We start from the raw sequence: 17,429 nt of genomic DNA, 5'->3' as shown, positions 1-17,429 counted from the left end.
CACGAATCGCAGCTGCATGAACCAAATGTGCACTTTAATTAAGGCACCAATAGTTATGTTAATCCATGACAGTAAGAGCAAGTCCTTCCTTTCACCATTATTTGAGTAGATGGGGTCTTCTTCTTTAGGGCATGGATAACTAGTAAATGGGAGATTCAGATATCACAAGGTAGAGCTATCCACACAGCAAAGACACAGAAAAAGACATAGGGTGGTTTAAAATAGTCATAGTGGGAGCCCAATAGCTCCTAAAATAAATGATAATGTCAATGAAAGGAGGTAATTGTGATTGCCATTGGCTTTGAAAGGGGAACTGGAACCAACTATGTGGAACTGTGCTCCTTTAAACCTCAGCACCTTTTCAGAAGGCAGGGAGATATCCAGGGAGTGAAACCACGGACTAAGATTTTCTTTGTGAGAAAAAGGGCTAAATGAGCTCAAAAGGGAGGTGGTAGATAGATGGCAGAAGGCTAGAGCTGAATCTCTTCATAAATCCTCAAAGAAGACAGACACACGACACAAACTTTACATGCTTCAGGAGAAATTTGTGACGGTCCAACATTATGACTGTCAAGGGGCAGCTTCATGTTGTGTCTGGACAGTGTTTCACAACAAATCAGCAGGAAGGGCAGCAAGAACTACCAGTAAGACCAAGTGCAAAATGTCCATTCTGCAATACTTCTTCCAAATAACATCAAATTTTTCTTTCTACTTTCACTAAAATGAAATGCAATCTACATCTTCTCATACTGTAACTTTTCTGTCCATCTCATCTGAGAACTGATCCAGCCTTGAACTGCAACACAAAACCTACAACACCCTAATCCACCACCCATCAACTCAATCTTCTGCTCCAAATCCCAGCTTCTCTTCTAACTTCTACCTTCAAGGTAAGTCCTGGAAGTCTTGCTGTCCAAATATTTTTCTCCAACATAGAACTGGCTCCTCCAGTCCTCACACCAGGGGACAGGGCAGAAAGAGCTGGGGCTAGATCCCAGCCTTATCCATCTGTGTTTTGTCATCTTTGCAGCCACAACTCCTGTAGACGTAGTAACAAATGTAGCAGGCTTAAGCATGTAGTAGGGAGTGATGCTCATCTGTCAGGAAGGACCAGATTTCTCCCGGTGAAACTGGAAAAACATACCAAAAGTCTTTGAGAATCTTTTGTTCTAGTGAGGTGTTGCAGGGAGGGAAGAGAGGGAGAGGACTTACCTTCCGCAAAGCAGCAAAAGCTGGCCCAAATGTGGCTTTGATTTCCACCTGGTCTCGGATCCAGCTAGGCAGTTTGGCCAAAATGGATGGACGAGAATAACGCTGGTCCAGGAGCAGGATGCTGGCAAAGTCCTGCTGATGCCTAATGGCTCTTCCTGAATTGGGAAAAGGCAAGGGCTCAGAGTGAGAAAGACTCAAAAGCTCTGCAATCCCATTTGTCCTGCACAGAACCCAATGTCTTTCTAAGGGATCACTCTGAACCACCACCCTAATCCAAGTGACAGTAAACGAGCAAAACTAAATTCCTCCCACCCTTGTTTCCTCTATTACCTACCACCCATGCTAAATCCTGGTATTCAGGATGCATGCCAGGCTCACCTATAGACTGGTTGACAGCTTTCATACACAGGTTTTCAATCAAAGATTTCCCTGGGCTATTGGGCTGGGGAAATGGAGAGAAGGTATCAGTACTGTTTTTAAACAAGGAACCCAGCCTGTTCCTTATACCCTTTACTTCAGTATCCCTAAGGATAATGATACTCCCATAACGAAGACTGAAAAATAGTTCAAGATCCATATATACATATACATATATATATATACACACACATATATATATATGCTCTGCCCATACATGTGACCCCATGACACAGAAGAGAGAGACCAAGAGGACTGTTTCTATTATTCCTATTCCTAATCAGAGCTCTAAGGTGGCACTATGGAGGTCATGGCTGGCTGTAAAGTATAAAAATGGTGATAGACTCAAGATAATCTTTCTGCAGTCTAGGGAACTTCACTGAGCCTGTTCACAGTTATGAACAACCCAACTCTTCACAGCCAGCATAGCCTCATAATCCCATCCAGCCCAAATTAAGGTGAACCTGAGGAGGACGTGAGCTTGGGAAAAGAATTAGTAACAATGACTAGAAGAGACACTCACAAGGGTCTGATCCAGGTACGCCATCTTCTCTTGCAGCTCCAGGGATTTGATGTTGGGGTAGGGCATGCCCACCATAACCACACACCTTCAGAGGGATTAGACCTAGCACTGTAAGGTTTACTAAGCACTGTACCACATGCATTATCTCCTTTTACAGATAGAGAAACAGGCTTGGTGAGGTTAAATGACTTGCACATAATCATAAAACAAGTAAGTGTCAAAGGTGGAATCTGAGTTCAGATGCCTCCTGAATCAAAGTGCACTCATCCCACTTGCTATACCACGTGAAAGAAGGTCCCAGCCTGGTTCTCCCCAAGCCTAAAATGAGGAAGGATCTGACCGACACCCTAACAGTCCCTCCTCCTAGATTATACTTAGTAGGCACCTAACCCTGGTTTCACCTGGACTGAATCCAGATATGGACACACCCAGTCCAGCTTTCACTCTTCCATACAGCTTCATCCAATCTCACAGCCTCAGGCCTTTCTACCACCAATGGACGATTTTAGGCAAAAGGGAGTTGGTGGCACTGGGCTTAAAGATTTTGTTGCCAACCACGACAACCAGACCATAGACCTGGGTTCTCAGCTCCTGGAGGGCAGGGGGAGAAGGAAGGGAGTAAGGACCAGAGATTAGACTTACCGCCCTAAGTCATCAGAGAAATTGATCCCTTCACTCATCTTCCCTCCAACCACGGAAAGGAGAAGAGCCCCAGTCATCACACCTTTCACTTGGCTGCATCGCTGAAAAAACATCCCAGATCAAGAAGCTGCTTAATCAGACATTAGTTCAATAAATGAATCAAAAAGAATGTATTAAGTGTTTACTATGTGCCAGGCATTGTGAGGTACAGGCACAGAGTCCCTGCCCTGAAGGAGCTCAGATGTTACTCATGATCAACTATTATGGGGCACTTATACATATCCACATAACCCTGCCTTACAATTTTACAACTATACCTCTTACCTTAATGCACTTGGAGTATTCAGTCAGCACCTGTTCCACCTGGTTTGCTCTGTTAGGCTCCTGAAATATCTGGGACAAATATATATAAACCAAGAAGAGGGCTAAAGGATCACAGGATTCCTAGTCCTGTTCCCTAGCCCTGTGTTCTGAGTAACACTTTATGGGTGTTATTCACCCTTATGAGACGATGATCCTTTGGACCATGTAGATGCTTCCAAGGAAATTACAAACCAGAATGACAGGAGAGTAAGTAGACTGGGGGAAAACAAACTCCTATCCATGGGTGGGGAACCTGCTGCCTCAAGGCCACATGTGGCCCTCTAGGTTCTCAAGTGCAGCCCCTTGAATTCAAACTTCACAGAACAAATCCCCTTAATAAAAGGATTTGTTCTGTAAAACTTGGACTCAGTCAAAAGGCTGCACCCAAAGACCTAGAGGGCCACATGTAGCCTCGAGGCCACAGATTCCCCACCCCTGTGGACCTATAGCAAGACCTGAAACAGAGGTCTGATATTTGCAAGATCTCTGGGGAAGGCCATTCGGTAGATGCTTTTGTTTTAACTGTGGGGCCAGACTAGAAATAGACTCACCTTCTTCTTTACTGCCAGACGAGTCAGCAGACCACTCTGCTCCCAATGTGCTTGTACCTTGTACAGGTACTCATAGGAGGGGAAAAAGCAGACCACACCCCCAGGGACCACATTGCATAGGTTGCAGAGGATGCGGCCAATTTCATCCATCTGAAAAGGGAGAAACAGGAAGTCCCACCCCCACCCCCCAACAGCCCATGGCTAGATGAGACACTGTCCAAGCCAGGATTTTCAACAAAGCCACAAAAATCACTAGCCTAAAGAAATCTGGGAGTCAGTAAGAGAAAGTGTGGGAGAAGATAACCATCCTGGGGCAAAGAAGCACAGGTTATGATCCTAAATGGCACTTTTTAGTAAACGGTGAAGTACTGACAACTTTAAAATGCTGATAAAGATATAACAAATTTGGAATATGCTGGTGAGTCTTCTCCCACTCCACCTTTACTTGTTCTGGACCTTCCAGCAATAATTAAACCAGTTATTAGATATGGCATTAGATACCCTATCAACTTTACTGCGTCAAGGGCAGGGTTAGTTTTTAAGTATGTGGTAAAGGAGCAGAAGGGGTAGGGTTCAATGACAGCTTTGTCACTTGCTTCATCCAAAAAAATCCTTGGGTTTTAGAATTTAGAGTTTTTTTAAAGAGGGAAGAAAAAAGGTCCCCTCCCATTCCTTCCCCACTTGGTACACATCATCAATCTTCTTGAGCAATGGAGGAACTCGATGCCTGACCCTAAAAGACAGATACAATTCTAAACTAATCTCTCTTCTTGAGGCAGCTATGAGGCACAGTGGACGCAGGGCTGGACCTGGAGTCAGGAAGTCCTGAGTTCAAATGTGGTCACAGACACTAGTGCTGTGACCTTGGGTAAGCCACTTAATCTTGCCTCAGTTTCCTCAACTATAAAATGGGGATAATAACAGCATCTACCTTGCATGGCTGTTCTGAGAATCAAATGAAGTAATAAACATTAGCACAGTGCCTGGCATATAGTAGGTACTATATAAATATTTATTCCCTTCACCTCTCCCTTCAGTCAAAATAGTTTTTACTCCCTCCACTCTACAATAATTTTTCTCCTACAAGTGGAATGGTACTGACCATTTGAGGCAGTTCTCTCTTCTGATAGATGAATTCCAACTGCTGATTAGAGGGCCCACTGCAAAGGACAATGGGTAGAATATTGTCTGGTGGGATTACGTGGCCTGATGAAAACCAGAAATAAAGACTGAGATGAAGACCAAAGCTATAGCTAGAGGTAGAACTTAAGCAAAATTATCTTGTCGTTCCGGAGGAGATCTAGGATGACAATATAGAAGAGTAGGTCTTTCTCTTCTAGGGGAAAATTCAAATCTATGAACTATGAAAACATGGGTGGAGAAGAGGAATACAGAAGCATGGGCTTTAGAGTGCATTACTGGAAGAAAGTTAGCCAAGGATGAGCCAACCTTTTGTTGAGCTTATCCTGCTACCATGTGCAAGCAGAGTTAGGGTGAAGTCAGAGTTTTTAATCCCTATCAGAGCCAGGCCTGGGAAGTAGGACACAAGGTCAAAGAGGAAGCAATTAAGGACCTGAGTCACAGAGCCCTCAAACTGTACAGTCCCAAAACGTAAAGCCATGGCCAATGGGTAAATGCCCCTCAGTAAATACCCCATCTTGGGCCTGAATACTCACCACAGGAAAACTCAACCACACGCTCTGTTCCAATCCCAGCACACTGTAACAACTGTTCACGAAAATCAGCCACCTAAATAAAAACCAAGATACAGAAAGCCAATGATCAATGGGAGACAATGGGGACAAGAGAAAGACAGAACCATGAGGCTGAGTTGTGTGGGATGGCAATGGAAGTAGGGTACAAATGTGTGTGGAGGTAGGAGGTGGGGAACCTGGGGAGAATCAGACGATCACTTAGTGCAACCCTGGCATTTTACAGATGAGGAAAGAGATCTGGTGAGCAACTTCCCCAAGTCACTGTGCTAATAAAAAGAAAGAAGACCCAAAATTTGAACCTAACTCCTCTGACTTTACTGGGAAAAAACAGGTTGAATACTCTAAGGTGGGTATGGAAGAGCAGTGTGGTGGGTCAAGTAGCAAGAGTGAGGGAACACAAAAACAGGCGATTCCTCAGGGAGAAAGTCAGGGTCCATAAGTTGCTGAGGCATACACAGGAGGCAGGCACCAACAAGCTGAGAGGTGCGATGAAGGGCAGGGGAGCACTGCCACCTTGTGGACAAAGCCTCACCCTGGCTCTAGCCAACCTTTCCCAGGCATGGGGTTACCATCCACCACATGTACCAGAAGAGTGATCTAAACACAAGATGTTCCCACAGTCCTCACCGGCTGCATGGTGCCTCCAGCAATGATCATTGCCCGACATTCCTTTACCACCTGGGCAAAGTGCACCGAGGGATTCAGGAGGAGAAATCGGAGGCTACTCTGACTCAGGCTGCCTAAAGAAAGGAGATGGGAAGGCAATTTCATGAGAATAGGGAGTGTTCAACCCCATGGATACCTTTTGCTTGATTACAGCAAGAAACCTGGACACAGAGAACAACAGATACTTTCCCCACTATAGGGTCTGAGGATGTTCCACAGTAGGATACATGGGAAACAATGCCAACTCTAGGTTCTGATTCTACCTCTCACATTTACTAACTTTGTGACCTTGGGCAAGTCACTTAACTTCCCTAACTTTCCTCAGCTATAAAATAAGGGCATTGAACTAACTATATGTACCTTGAGGTCCCTTCTACTTGGACAGTATGATCCTATGAACCACTACCCTTTCCTGAGATCCCATTGTTTTGAACAACTTTTCTTCCAGGGTTTACTTACATTTTCCAAGGCGAAAAAACTAACTGCCCTGAAAATGCCCATTCTGTTACTCCCTTCTAATATCATTTCCTCTCTTCTTGCACATGAAGCCTTCCCTTTAGGTTTAATTTCCATTCCATGTGGAATACATGAGACTGACCTTAACTCTTTACTACCTCATAATGACTTCAGGAAAGAAAAATGGGAATCTTTACTCATGTATTCCACTGGCTACAACCTAGCTACAAGAGGCCGAGGTGCGGAGGCAGGATTACCTTGTCTGCTCACAATTACCCTGCCATCCTGGTTGGCAGTGGTAAGAGCTGCAAGGAAGCTTTCAATCTGCATCAACGGAGAGCCAAGCCATGGTGGTTGGCTCTCATCCTCTCCAGAAGAAGATGATGGAGCTGCTGCAAAACAGAAAGGAAGGTGTCTAAAATGGAGGAGGAAAAACCTTCCTGAAGCTGTTAACCATTTCTTCTGCCCCAGGATTTGGAACCTGGCTTCTTCCTAACCCTGACTCACCTCCAGTCCCAGGCTTAAGGCTCTGCAAGAAGTGTTGGAAACCAGTCAACTTGGATTGCTCTTTAGAAGGTGGAAGGATAGAGACACCACCATATTCCTTGGTGAATCCAAATAGCTGTATTGGGGCAAATTACAAATATACCCATTTTACAGGTGAAGAAACTGGTGCTCAGAGAAGATTAAATACATTGTATAAGACCATACAGCTAGGAAGTACCAGAACTACAGTCTAATGCCTCCAAGTATAACCACACTGGAGGTAGTTGCCTAAAAAAAGGAAGGAGGGGTGGGGGAGGAAGGTGGAGACCTACCTAGTAAAGTCTTCTGGATGGAAAGAACAGTTTCAAATTGCATTTCCAAAGGACCAACAAGATACTAACTAGTCAGGGAAATGAACACCATTTCCTTGTACCCCAAACCTGGCCAATAAAGCCCATCTAAACTGGAAGATGTCCATAAAAAGAGAAAGTATTTACCTTTCTGCTGACCATGCTCTTCTCAAAATACCGCTGTACCTGTAGAAACAAGGAACTAGTACCAAGTCCCAAATGTTAATACTAGTGAAGGATAGCAGTAGCACTGATATTCCCAAGAATCTAAGTCTTATTTTAGCCAGGAAGTTCAACCTTTCATGTCAAAATGTTCTCAGGGTTACTGACAAATGATAAAATAGACTCCCTTCTGCTCATTCTAGTGAAAGTTCAACCTAGTAGTGAAACAGCCAAATGGCTGAAGAAATAAAAAAGAAAACACCTAGGTGATTAATCATCAAACTGATTATACTCAATTCACCTTCTCACACCAAAATACCCAAGCCAAATAAGCACACCTTTTCTCTTCGAAGAACATCTCTATAAAAGGGTAGGTACCAAAGATCCCCCAACACACCAAGCTTATATGAAAGCTGCCAACTTCAACACTATTCTTTCCTGAAGTCATTATGAGGTAGTAAATTTCCATGGAATGGAAATTATACCTAAAGGGAAGGCTTCATGTGCAAGAAGAGGGAATGACATTAGAAGGGAGTAATAGAATGGACATTTTCAGGGCACTGTTAATTTTTTCGCCTTGGAAAATATAAATAAACCCTGGAAGGAAGGTTGTTCAAAACAATGGGATCCCAGAAAAGGGTAGTGGTTCATACGATCACACTCTCAAAATAGACGGAACCTCAAGGTACATATAGTTAGTTCAATGCCCTTATTTTATAGAACACTCCAATGTCTCTGCTATTTAGGAACTAACCCCATCTTTCCCACCCCTGATCTTCTTCCTATTGACTGTCCTAATTTAATTTAATAAATTTTATGTACCTACCACTGCAAGGCACCTTAGGTACAAAGTACACCAATAACTCAGGCAAGGCAAGACTTTAAGTGCCACAAATGGTACAAAGTACTATAAGGGGCTCCAAGGAATTAAGAGGTCATTTCCACCTGAGGATTCAGGAAAGGGTACTTCGAAGAAAAAGCTTTTGAACTGGATCTTGAAGGATGTGTTGGAAAATTATGATAAGTATTAATAAAAGCCAGTACACTGCAAATAGAAGGAACTGCTTCTGGAAAGGTGCAGATATGGTAAAAAAAAAATACAAAAACTGGGTAAGTAGCTAAGCTTAATCAGGATATAAGACATAGAGAATGAAGTTAGCACAGGATAAGGCTGGGAAGTGACTTACAGCCAAAGTGTGATAAATCCTGCACACCAAGATACAGAGTTTGAACTTTATTGGTAGGTAATGGGAGCCTATTCAAGGCTTTTGATCAAAGGAAGTATATTTTAGGAATATAAATTTTACAGAAATATGTAAGAAGAATTGGAACACAGGCTAAAAATTTCTGGTTAAGACAAAATTGTAGATAGTATGGACAAAGCAGAAAAACTCAAATACTCGCATCAATGATCTCATGGAATTGGGTATTTCTTATATCCAATCCCCTGGCCTGACCATCCTGTATGACTCCTGTCTATATCCTCTCCAATTTATCAGAGTTTACCCAATCTACTAGAGGCCTTGCTCACTTTCTCCCTATACCTTAAGGATATCAATGGAGCACTCAGGCTGTCTAGGTGACACCTTTTATTCTTGTTCTTCATTAAAATTCTTCAGTGTTGCAGCCCAATCACACTGAATCCTTTAGAGGCAATTGCTTTCAAGAAATCAAAGGGGCCTCTTTTTTCCAGGTTGAGTTGACACAGGCAGCCAGCAGCCTATAAGCACTAGGGAAGAGGTTGACCCCAAAAAGCACGTGGGTCCAGCGGCATAGCACATGGAAGCCTTCTAGTACATGAACAAAGGTAAGCCACGGACATCTAGGACTTGCTGCTACATCACTCTGGCCCCAAACCAAGGCCGGGAGCCTACAAAGTTCAGGTCAGAAGAACAGTAATCAGACCATATGCTACACAGCGAATGCAATCATCTTTTCTAAAGTCAAAGGAAATAGAATTAATGGGGTTTCAAGGCCCCATTTAGAAGGCAACAACAGTACAGATATATATTTTTGTTTTTACTTTTTATCTCTCCATATATAAGATGTAAATGGTTCAAATAGGAAGAATTAGAAAAATTACTCTTAGAAAGTACTGTTTAGAAAATTACCATTTATTTGGGTCAATTTTTAATTAAATGTAGTTTATTTTGAACATTAAGTTTATAGTAAAATAAGTTTGGTGTTTGTAACTAACAAAAGCCTGAACTGGGATGTTAAAGGTTGGTATAGGATTTCTTTTCCAAGGAAAAAATTTGAGACATTGCACAGGAAGAAGTACAAAATCATGATATCTCAGCATTAGAAGAAACCTCAAAAGTCATCTAGACCAATCCACAGGAATTCCCTCCATAACGGACAGTTCTCAACAGCTGACTGGACATCAGGAAAGGAAGAAGATAGAGATGACTCTGAGGTTTCCAGCCAAAGTGAATAGGTTAAAAAGTGGTACCATTAGCAGAAACAGGGAAATGAGGAGGAAGAAGTGATTTGGGAGGGATTATAAATTTGGTTTAGACATACTGCATTTGAGGTGCCAAGAAGTTGCCTAGGTGGAAATATCCAATAGAAAACTACAAATAAGGGACCTGAATAGGAAGAAATCTGCAAAAATATGGAAACCAGAAGGAAAGTGGGTTCACTAGGGTTAAGACAGGAAAAGGAATAGTAGACAAGACCTCCAGATGATTCTTTATCATCATTCTGATTAATTTTAGTGATAGGTTAGGATTTGACTCTTATTAACCTCTTGGTTCCAATGGGATCTTTAAATACAGAAGATGTCTTCCCTGGTTTATCCTATGGGATAAACCATAACTACCTATGATCACACTTTTATATACCTTTGGCATTCTTGGTTCATATATTTTGCATTTGCTGATATACTACTTTTAAGTGTTTTAAATCCATTTTAAATATATTTATTATGTTTTCCCAACTAGACCTCAAACTACTTCAGTACAGAATCTCTTTCATAGGATTTAGGATAATGATCTATTTGTACATAAGTCAGGACTGATCAAAGTTTTTTGAATGACTGCAAAGTAGAACTTCACAGATCACAGAAATTCTACAAATGGACACACCTGGCACACACATAAACTCTACCTTGAACAGGTTGATATTGTCAATCTGGCTCTGAAACAGGAAGTCATTGATGGTCTTTAACTCAGTCCCTAAGAGTAAAGAAAATGAAGGTTCCTAGTATTTCTGAGCTCTGCAGATCTCAGTTTCAAAATCCTCTTCAGGCCTAGTTCAACTAAACTTGTTCTTACCTGTTTGAAAGAGGTTTTGAGTGTTGGGATTCTGTTTCACATTTCCTTGAAAAAAAAAAAATCAAGCCATGACATGAGGAGATTGCTACTCTATATTGCTCCAACTCACCTAAATGCTCAGTGACAGTAAAGGGAACCAATATACACATGCATTCATGCAAGCGCACACGCACGCACACACACTAAACAGTAAGACATGTTCCCTAAATGAACTCATAGACTATTAGATTTCATCTTCTTTTTACAACGTTCCTTTGAGGCAGGGAAAAAAGCAGGATAATCTTATTTTACAGAGGGACAAGGAGAACTAAAGAACAAACCCTGGGGCCACATAGTGAGTCAATTATAAAGTCAACAGAACCCAGGAGTCTGGAATGCCTGGCTCAAGCATTATGTGGCCTATATGATGAGGGACATGCCATGGTAAATAAACAAGAAAAAAAAAAGAAAAAGGATCATTGGGTTTAGAAGTTTAGTGGATTAGATAAAAATAGAACTTCTCTTACCACCCAAAACAGTCACAAATTTCTCCAGCAAATACAAAATTTGTTTGATGTACATCAGGTTCTTGGCCTTCAAAAGTTTCCTATAAAAGAGCCAATGAACATCAATTACCCTGAAAATAATACATCCACACCCCCAGCCCTGGTTCTCTGGCTCATCAACAAATTCCTTTTGTCTGAAACCATTACAAGTGGGCAACCCACCACAGGGAACCCCCAAGGGAAAAGCTGACCCCCAATGTCTAAGGATTTAAGTGATCAGTAGTTTAGTAATGGGGTTAAGCATAAGCTCAAATTAACCACAGGCCTGTAATGGGACACATGCTACTATCTACTCAGCAAAGGTTCTGCTCCAGCGCTGCACAAGAGAAAATATACTTAGAAGTCTTCCAACTTGTGGTAGCTAAGACTTAGGAGAAGTCATGTCCATTTGTACCTCTAGAGGAAGCTCACCTGTAGCGCTCCATGTATTGAGACAGCTGGGAGTGAGCCTGGCAGAGCTAGGAGTGAACAGAGAAAATGACGATGAAAGAAAAACCTGATCCTAGGGTGAGTTACCCAGGGCTGAGGCAGCATCATAGAAAAGTGAAACTTCCAACCAGGCCTTCAGTATAGCAGTCAAGGACTCACATGAGTAAAGAAAATTAAAGAGAAGCACCGGGCATAGATGCAGTATGGGCTAAATCAATCAACAAGCATTTATTAATCTTATTATCTACCAATGTGTCAGGCACTGTGCTAAGTGCTAACAGTCCCTGCCCTCAAGAAGCTTACATTCTAATGGAGAAGACAACATGTACATAAATAGGTACATACAGGATATGAACAGAGTAGTTCTATAAAAGGTAGCCTTAGAGGGGAGGGCAATAAGAGCTGGGAACTGAGAAAGGCCTCCTAGAAGAGGTGGCAGGTGGTTGAGTCTTGAAGGACACCAAGGATTCTAAGAGGCAGAAGTAAAGGGAGAAGAACATTCCAGGCTCGAGGGAAGCCAAGTGCAAAGGCATGAAGAAAGGGGCTGGGGTGTTATTTGTGAACAACAACAGTGTAGCTGGACCATGGAATGTATATAATAGACTGGAAAAACACAAAGGTGTCAGGTTGTGAAGAACTTTAAATGCTAAACAAATGACTTTATATTTGATTCTAGAAATAATAGGAAGTTTGCTGAGTGACATGGTCAGACTTGCACTTTAGGAAAATGACTGATAACTCCATGGAGAATGGACTGGAACACAGAGTGACCTGAGGCATGGAGTCCAATTAGCAAATTATTTCAATGGCCTAGGCAAGAGGTGATGAGGACATGAACTAAGGTGGTGTCTGGGTAAGCTAAGCTAAGGGAAAATATTGGAAAGACTTCACACAGAAAGAAGTTACAATATTTTACAAATGATTAGTTAAATGGAAGGAGAATAAGGAATTGAAGATTCCACCAAGGTTGTGAACCTGAGAGACTGGAGGGAGAGTGCCATCCTAAAGAGTAAGAAGGAAGTTTGGAAGAGCTATAGGTTTTTGGACAAAGATAACAAATAATGTTTTGCACATGCCGAGTTAGAGATGTCTACGAGACATCAAGTTCAAAATGTCTAACAGACAGCTGGTGATACAGGAATGGAGCTCAGGAAAAAGAAAGAGGGATTGGATCTAGGACTCATTTGCATGATAATGAAACGATGATAATTAAACATTAGGAGCTGACAAGATCACCAAGAAATGGCTCCAAGCTAGGGGGCACAATGGATAGAGTGCAGAGCCTGGAATCAGGAAGACCCGAGTTCCAATCTTGTCTTAGACATTTACTATCTGTGTGACTTGACTCAGAATGGGGATAATAATAGCACCTACCTCCCAGGGTCATGAGAATCAAATGAGAGAATATTTTTAAAGTGCCTGACACATAATAGATGTTCAATAAGTGCATGTCCCCTTGTTCCCTCCCTCCCTTGGTAAGTCCTAAAGATTTTCTACTGAAAGGAAAGTTCACCTGAGATCTAACAAAGACTCTTAATTTAATGAGAAAGAAGATACTGAAAACTATCATGAAACTACTTATCTATTTACATGTTGTACCTCCCCAATAAAATGTAAGCTTATTGAGGGCAGAAATTTTTTGTTTTGTTTAGTCTTCATATCCCCAGCACCCAGGACAATGCTTTGTACAAAGCAGAAATGTAAACAATGCTTGTTGAATTGAATTAGCTTCAAAACCAAGAATATGGGACCCAAGACGACAGCAGCACTCTCTGACAACTTATGCTTGTTCAGGAAAAAGTAAGGTGGTTACTAGAAGGTCCACACCCTATCCTGCTCTTATGTCAGTATTACACGAGATACAGAAGGCAGTTCTCAGTCAAGATGCCCTCTAAATTCTTCCTGCAACACAGGTCAAACGAGACATTTCTGCTTGCGATCATGTAACACTTCCTATGTGGTAAGAGAGAATTTAAGAGCTCCCCAAAGTTAGACTGGGTCAAATTAATAATGGGCAATATAGGAGAAACAAGGTAAAAAGACATTTCATCTGCATTTTGACCACAGACCAAGCAACTCCAATATTTCTCTGAGTCATAGCATGGCTTTGAAAAGTCAAGGAACCTAAACCTGGTGTGAGAATAAAGATACTCTTTTATTCAAATTACATACAACACTGTGGACAGATATAACATCTCTTGCTTTGCCAAATGATTGCCCCTGGCCCCTTACTCACACTTCTGAGAAAGTCATACATCCTTATGGCATTGCCATTGACCCACTTACCTGGGAACCGCTAACCTCAGCACTGTGGATGCTTGTGATAGAATCAATCAGGTTGTGGGCTTCATCAATGATCACCACTTGTCCCTGAAGTTTAATGCCAGCCGCATGACGGGTAGCTGCATGCAGCAGCATTTGGTAAGGGAGAACCACCAGCTATGGGTTAGAGAGGTACAGACTGTGTCAGCAGTCAGTGGAATTCATTCAAATGCATCAAACTCTAAATCTCTGGGCTCACAGGCTAGCAAGTGAATGAATCACTTTTTCTTTTTCTGTCTGGAATGTATCCACGTATAATCTCCTGAGCCTTGTAGTGGTAAAAGCTCTAAATGGGCTAATAATAGAAAGTGAGTGAGCAAAGAATCAAAAGGGCTATTTTAATCCTGGTTCTACTACTAATATGCTATAAAGCATTAGACAAATCACTTAAACTTTCTGCGTTGTAAATTCCCTATGTGCAGAATGTGGGAAAATAATAACCTTTCCTACTTATCTCTCTGAGTATTATTAGGACACAATGAGATAGGTAATATTGATGCTTCAAAAAAACATGTACAGGTATGCAAGATGGGATTTTTAAATAATTATTATTTAATAAATTTTTTTTAAAAAAACACTGGCTTTTACACAAGAAATACTTGTGACTCCTATGACAATGAAGATAGTCAAAAGGTTGGAGATTATTGTATGGGCTGTTTTCTGTTTCCCTGGAAACAGACTCAGAGAAGAGTAGTCCATAGGCACAACGGTAAGTGTGAGTCCAATTCATGCTGGCATAATCTGTATCAGTCTAGTTTTCTCAAATTTTCTCAATCATAAAAACACCTAACCCAAAAGGCGTGTGACAAAAAAATAGCTGAAAACCAACAGGTTAGTGAAAACTAAATGGGAAAGGTAAGTCCATAGCTGCAGGGATCTCTTGTGGCCTGGGCTAAATTCAAAAGCAGGCAAGGGAGGAGAAGAACAGTCTGAGCTTCATCCTCCTCAAGGAGTACTTGCCTGGGCTGAAGGAACAGCAAAACGGCTTCCATAGTAGGGGCAGGCTCGAGCCTCCTTCCCTAGGGCTACCAGCTGCTCAATGTCTTTCACTTCCACGAGAACCTCATCACCAAGAAACTGCATCTGCTCATAGTTGTAGAAGGGGCAGGAAGTACGAGTCTCAGTTTTCCTTTTCTTTGCCTTTTCTTCCTCTTTATTTTTCTTCTCTGAACAGGGGAAAGACAAGAACGGCAACAAAGGCAGAAAAAGAAGTGGATAACCAAGCTTAAAAAAGAGCAAGGCAGACTCTTCTATGGAAGATCTAGAAGTACTTCTCAAGTCCTCACCTGATATGGCTTCACAGCTCTGGTATGTCCCTAGACCCAGAGAAAAGCCAATGCAAAGAACATTAAAGATTTCAAGGTCATTCAAACAGTGTAGCAACCCAATTGGAGGCTGGACTTAAAGCGCTTTTGTTTGTTTTAAATATATTTTTATTCTGAACTCAACAAGTACCAAACAAAATAAGCATCTTCATATATGAGGTAAAACAGAAACAGAGGACTGTTAAAGAAAATGTAGCTCTCCATTCTGTATAGCTTGCTTTTTAAGTATATGATAAATTCAACCTGTAGCTTCCAAAGCTGTTCTGCTTGTCTGTGCTTCTTTCTGGCAGTGCTTGTTTCTTTCTCTGTATTTTGTTTTACAGATGCCTCAATGACCCTCTCTTCCTTTTCTTTTTTTCTTCAACTCTACCCCTTCCCAATCCCTTCTGTCCACTCCCACTGGAAAAGAAAAAAGAAAGCCCTTTTAATAAATGTGCATCCAGATAGCCCTCACTTTAATTAAGTGGACCATTCCACAGATGTCTACATAAAGTGGCAAGAAGACGGTTTTCCAGACCTCTATATAAAGCAATTTTTATAAAATGCGAATTTGCCCACAGAAATGGGGAGGAGAGAGAGGAAGGAAGGGAGACAGGAAGGGGGCTGCGCACCTGCCTGTGGAAGGAGGGGGCCATCACATAGTTCAAGGACAGGTGGGGGCTAGAGAAAGAGAAACAAGAATAGGACGATTATGGTGGGGAGGGGCCTGGCTGGAACCTAGAGGAAGAACACAATGGGGTGGGGCAGACACAGAGGCTGGACACAGAAACAGACAGGAGGGGTAAGTGACATGCGGGGTCCAGGAATAGTCACATAGTACTGGAGTGGAGAGACAGAAGACAAGATATATTTTGGTCAGACACATGGGCAGAGCAAGGTAAAAATCTTCTCTCTTGGCACCTGTCAGAGGTCTCAAGCCAAGCCCAAGATCCAGCTGGAGGCATCTGTGGTAGTCTCCCCTTACACTTATTCTTTTGCATTCACTTGAAGGGTGTTTTTTTTGGGGGGGGGCAGTGAGAGGCTACAAAGCGCTGAACTGAGGGGCAGGAGTGGAGAGAGAGCAAACAGTACTGTAAAGTTAATATAGGGTTTTTTGGTAATATGGATTTCTTTCAGAATGATTTACATAAAGTTGAATTTGCAATACAAGTTTATGTAAATCAAGAACTGTCTGTAGTTAAGCCAAACAAATTCCCACATTTGCTGGTCCCAAAAAATCTGTCTTATATTTCTCAATCCTCATCCCTCCTTGACCTCACTACAGTATGTGACACTGCTGATCACTCTCTTCTCCTGGATACTCTCTCCTCTCCAGGCTTTCATGATTTTGCTCTCTCTTGGTATGCCTACCTCTCCTCCATTTTCTTTATTGATTCTTCATCTCTTGCCTACATACCATTAATGTTCCCCACAGCTCTGTCCTGTGCCTCATTTTCTTTTTATTCTATACTATCTCAATTAGTAATCTTTTCAGCATCTATGGGTCAAATTATCATTTCTAGGCAGATGATTCCCAGATCTACATCTCCCAGCCTTAGTCTCTCTGCTGAGCTGGTCATACATTTCCAATGGTCTCTTAGACATCTCAAACTCAACATGGCCAAAACAGAACTAATCTTTCTCCCCAACACTTTTTCCTCTTGAATTCTCCCATTACTCCTGAGGGCACCACCATTCTCTTAGTCACTGAGGTAGCCTTCAGTATCATTCTCAATTCCTCACCCACACTTGCTAGTAAGTGTCAAGTATCTGAGGTCGAGTTCAAATTCGACCTCAGATACTTGACACTTACTAGTTGTGTGACCCTGGCCAAGTCACTTATCCCCTATTGTCTCCCCCTACCCCCCCAAAAATAAAGGAAATATATGGCCAGATAACATCCCTTCTCCTATTGAGGTCATCCCTGGGTGACCATTGAACGTCCTCTCTAGGAAAGTGTGGCCCTTGGCTTCTGGGTGGGTCCAAGTCATGGCTGATGCCAGTGCTAGTG

The 17,429-nt window shown here is 42.0% G+C and overlaps 1 protein-coding gene across 10 annotated transcripts in view; it reads right to left on the bottom strand.

Moving 5' to 3' along the window:
- DDX11 (DEAD/H-box helicase 11) overlaps nucleotides 1-17,429 on the bottom strand; it is a 34,234-nt gene continuing 16,805 nt past the window's right edge. For 4 of the 10 annotated variants that reach the window (XM_027857304.1, XM_027857305.1, XM_027857306.1 and 1 more), the window contains exons 9-27: nucleotides 15,075-15,430; nucleotides 14,079-14,231; nucleotides 11,775-11,821; nucleotides 11,325-11,404; nucleotides 10,819-10,863; nucleotides 10,652-10,719; nucleotides 7,529-7,567; nucleotides 7,053-7,167; nucleotides 6,803-6,937; nucleotides 6,051-6,163; nucleotides 5,385-5,457; nucleotides 4,811-4,914; nucleotides 3,709-3,858; nucleotides 3,119-3,187; nucleotides 2,795-2,895; nucleotides 2,153-2,237; nucleotides 1,591-1,654; nucleotides 1,213-1,367; nucleotides 1-1,130 (exon numbers count right to left, since the gene is read on the bottom strand). In XM_027857304.1, the coding sequence (XP_027713105.1) occupies nucleotides 1,101-1,130; nucleotides 1,213-1,367; nucleotides 1,591-1,654; nucleotides 2,153-2,237; nucleotides 2,795-2,895; nucleotides 3,119-3,187; nucleotides 3,709-3,858; nucleotides 4,811-4,914; nucleotides 5,385-5,457; nucleotides 6,051-6,163; nucleotides 6,803-6,937; nucleotides 7,053-7,167; nucleotides 7,529-7,567; nucleotides 10,652-10,719; nucleotides 10,819-10,863; nucleotides 11,325-11,404; nucleotides 11,775-11,821; nucleotides 14,079-14,231; nucleotides 15,075-15,430 (1,982 nt within the window). In that variant the 3' untranslated portion in view covers nucleotides 1-1,100. Of the gene's footprint in view, nucleotides 1,131-1,212; nucleotides 1,368-1,590; nucleotides 1,655-2,152; nucleotides 2,301-2,794; nucleotides 2,896-3,118; nucleotides 3,188-3,708; nucleotides 3,859-4,810; nucleotides 4,915-5,384; nucleotides 5,458-6,050; nucleotides 6,164-6,802; nucleotides 6,938-7,052; nucleotides 7,168-7,528; nucleotides 7,568-10,651; nucleotides 10,720-10,818; nucleotides 10,864-11,324; nucleotides 11,405-11,774; nucleotides 11,822-14,078; nucleotides 14,232-15,074; nucleotides 15,431-17,429 lie in introns of those variants that run through there. The other 6 variants (XM_027857310.1, XM_027857308.1, XM_027857311.1 and 3 more) reach the window with 6 other exon arrangements.

The sequence above is a fragment of the Vombatus ursinus genome, unplaced genomic scaffold (genome assembly GCF_900497805.2).
Source record: "Vombatus ursinus unplaced genomic scaffold, bare-nosed wombat genome assembly UNPS02012082.1, whole genome shotgun sequence".
NCBI lineage: Eukaryota > Metazoa > Chordata > Mammalia > Diprotodontia > Vombatidae > Vombatus > Vombatus ursinus.
This window is presented reverse-complemented; position numbering and strand designations above follow the sequence as displayed.